The sequence below is a fragment of the Calidris pugnax genome, unplaced genomic scaffold (genome assembly GCF_001431845.1).
Source record: "Calidris pugnax isolate Ruff unplaced genomic scaffold, ASM143184v1 scaffold18, whole genome shotgun sequence".
Classification (NCBI taxonomy): Eukaryota; Metazoa; Chordata; class Aves; order Charadriiformes; family Scolopacidae; genus Calidris; species Calidris pugnax.
This window is the reverse complement of record NW_015090812.1, coordinates 9,394,786-9,397,753: the sequence shown is the minus strand read 5'-3', so window position 1 is coordinate 9,397,753 and position 2,968 is coordinate 9,394,786. Positions and strand designations below refer to the sequence as shown.

The 2,968-nt window shown below is 64.1% G+C and overlaps 1 protein-coding gene across 1 annotated transcript; it reads right to left on the bottom strand.

The window, feature by feature from the left end:
• Nucleotides 1-598: 598 nt before the first annotated feature.
• On the bottom strand, nt 599-2,938 carry LOC106886268. The gene is made up of 2 exons (XM_014939035.1): nt 2,886-2,938; nt 599-2,612 (listed from the first exon to the last, which is right to left on the bottom strand). The coding sequence occupies exons 1-2, from the start codon at nt 2,902-2,904 to the stop codon at nt 1,378-1,380; spliced, it is 1,254 nt and encodes a 417-aa protein (XP_014794521.1). The 5' UTR covers nt 2,905-2,938; the 3' UTR covers nt 599-1,377.
• Nucleotides 2,939-2,968: the final 30 nt, after the last annotated feature.

The following is a 2,968-nucleotide window of genomic DNA, read 5'->3' as shown; positions in this document are numbered from 1 at the left end:
GCGTCCTGCCCTGCCTGGCTCCCTCCCTTCCTGCCCGGGCACAGCGCCCGGCCCAGGCCCGGGACGGCTCCGGTGCGGAGCAGGGCAGCCACAGGGGCTTCCAGCCTGGGAAATGTACCCCCGGGCAGGGGGGAGAGGGCTGAAGGGTGCCTGCCTGCCCCCATCCCCGGAGAAGGATGGGTGAGTCTCGCTGGGGAGGTGCCTGTGCAGGGGAGTGATTTACAGCACCCCCAGCTTTTGACCCATTCTCAGGAGCCCCACAAGTCCCTGTCCTGGCCAGGAAATGCAGCATCTACAGCAGGATGACACCTTCCCTGGCCGGGCTGTAAATCACGGTGCAAGGCAGAGGCTCCTCTCACCCCCAGCCAGTGCTCAGTTCTGCTCTGCCAGGCCAGCAAAGCAGCCCCAGGGCTGCTGGAGGATCCCCTTGCTGGGGTATCACCCAGGGCATGGGAGGGAAGGTGGGGTAGGACCAAAGCCCCCCATCCCAGCTGTCCCCCATGTCCCGTCGGTGGGCCCACCACCCCAAACCATGCAGACACAGGGATGGAGCCACACTTCCAGGAGTAAAATGATTTATTTCTTATTAAGAGCTGGATCCTACAGGGCTTGGCAGCACGTTGGGCAGGGGAGGCTGCAAGGGGCCCCTCCGGTGCCTCCCTGTGTGTGTGTGTGTGTGTGCACATTGCACACCGTCTCACACCCACCTGTGTGCAGTCCCCGTGCATGTGCGTGCAAGCACACTTGTGCATGCAGCAGCACACGTCCATCAGCTGTTTCAAGCCCCTGTGCCACACGGTGGGACATGGTGGGATGTGGGGTGAGCAGCAGCTAGGGCCACGCCAGGCTCCCTCTGCCAAGCCTAGGGCAACCCATCCACAGATGACACCCCCCTGCAGACCACGTAGGCAGAGCCAGCCCTGTTTCATGTCCCCACACTTGGTTCTCTGCGAGCTGGGGAGCAGCAGGTCCATGCCAGATGCCACCTGGCTCCAGTGAGAGAGGATGGAGGCCTCAGTCAGTGGGTCTGGCACACAGAGTATTGTCACCTGGCCCCCCAAAACACCCCACACCTCCTTTCCACCTCCTTCCTCGGGCACTGCCCGCCCGTGTATCCCCAAACACCGCCAGCCTGCAGCAGAGTCCCCAGTTCCTGAAGCACCCTTGCACCCCCTGCCCAGCTGCAGCACATGGCAAGCGAGGGTTGCACGTGGTAGTGCAGGGGAAGGGATGGGACTTTGGGGGTGCAGCTTTGCAAACAGCCACTGTAAGCCACGGCAGGCCAGCTCGTGCCTCTCCTGCTCTGCCAGCTTTCACTGCCACCTGGCCCCTGCCATCCTCCCAGCGTGTCCAAGACACAGCCCGAGTGCACTGGCATCAGTGCAGATCGATGCTCTCATACTCCAGGTTGTCTGAGTCCTCCAGCTCGATGCCAGGTACCAGGTTGTAATAGTTGGTTGACTGACTCATGTAGATCTTCTCCCGGTCAGCAGAGTCCTTCAGGACTTCGCTCACGCTGACAGTGTCCACCTCAGGCTCACTGCCCCCCAACTCCTCTGCCCTCAGGGCCGGGGTGTCCTGCTGCCTGCCCGGCCCCGTGCCTCGCTGCCCTTTGTGGGCTGGCACCTGGGAACTGCTGGGGGATCCCACCTGGATCTCCACCTCCTCATAGAGGTCCCTGCTGCTGTCTAGCGGGTCAATGGAGGGCTGGAGCAGGACCTGGGTTCCCAGCAGCACCTTCTTTTCGGTCTCGGAGGGGGCAGCAGGTAGCTCATAGGGGAGATAGTGGTGGGGCTCTGCAGGCACTGGCATGTTGCCCCTTTCTACTGTAGCTAGGTGGCTCTGGGACCTGCTCTGAGGGCTGTAGTTGGTCTTTCTCTTCTGCCTGCAGAAGCACCAGGTGATGCTGGCAAGGATGAGGAGAGGAGGCAGGCAGATGAAGAGGGCAGTGAGGCTGTGTGAGGGGCACAGCTCATCCCGGGGGATGCTCTGAAGGTCCACACCATGGTACCGCTCTGGTGTGTGGCAGATAACCTCAGTGCTCCGGTTGGGCCAACCTTCCAGGTTTCTGAGTAAAGCGCAGCTGCAGTCCCAGCTGTTGTTGGAGAGCTGGAGCTGGAGCAGAGATGGCTTCAGGAGGCTGGCAGGAAGGAAGGTCAGGGAATTGAAGCCCAGGTAGACTTCCTGGACCTGGGTCGATGCTTTCAGGAAGGACTTGGGCAGCTCCTGGAGCTGGTTGCTGTCCAGATGAAGAACCCTCAAATTAGGGGCATCTTCCAGGAAGCCTCCAGGGAGACTTTCCAGCAGGTTGTGACTTAAGTGCAAGATCTCCAACGCGGGGGGGACTCCTTGCGCGTTGCTGATGGCCGTGATGCTGCAGTGTGAGAGGTAGAGCTCCCGCAGCCCCTGCACCCCCACCAGCGCGCCCCAGTCCAGGTGGGTGATGTTGGAGCTGGTGAAGTTGAGGCAGCAGCTCTCAGGGAGTGGAGCCTCCCGGAAAGCCTGGAAGTCCATGGGCTCCGTGCAGTTGCAGCTCTGCGGTGCAGGGTGGAGGGCAAGGCCGGCAGCGAGCAGGAGGCTGCCCCAGAGGGACACGATCCACAGCCCGGCGCCTGCGGGGACAGCAGAGGGGACGGGTGACACCCCCTCCCCGGCGGGACCAGCTCTCCCCTTGCTCCAGCCCTCCACGGGAAGGAACCCCGCTTCTCCCCCTCCTCGGGAAGGGACCCACCTCCCGGCGCCGCCGCTCCCCGCCAGCCCGGGGCCGTCTCACACCCGACGGTCCCGCAGCTCCGGCCGGCTCCGAGCACCGAGCGACCCCGGGGCTGCGGTCGCGTCTTGTCCCGTCCCTCCCCGCCTCCCCGGGGTGCCCTGCCCGGCCTCACCTGCCGCCGCATTCCCCATCCTCCGGGGCCGCTCCGCGCCCCGCCGCGCTCCCCGTCGGGTGCGGCCGCCGGCTCCGCCTCGC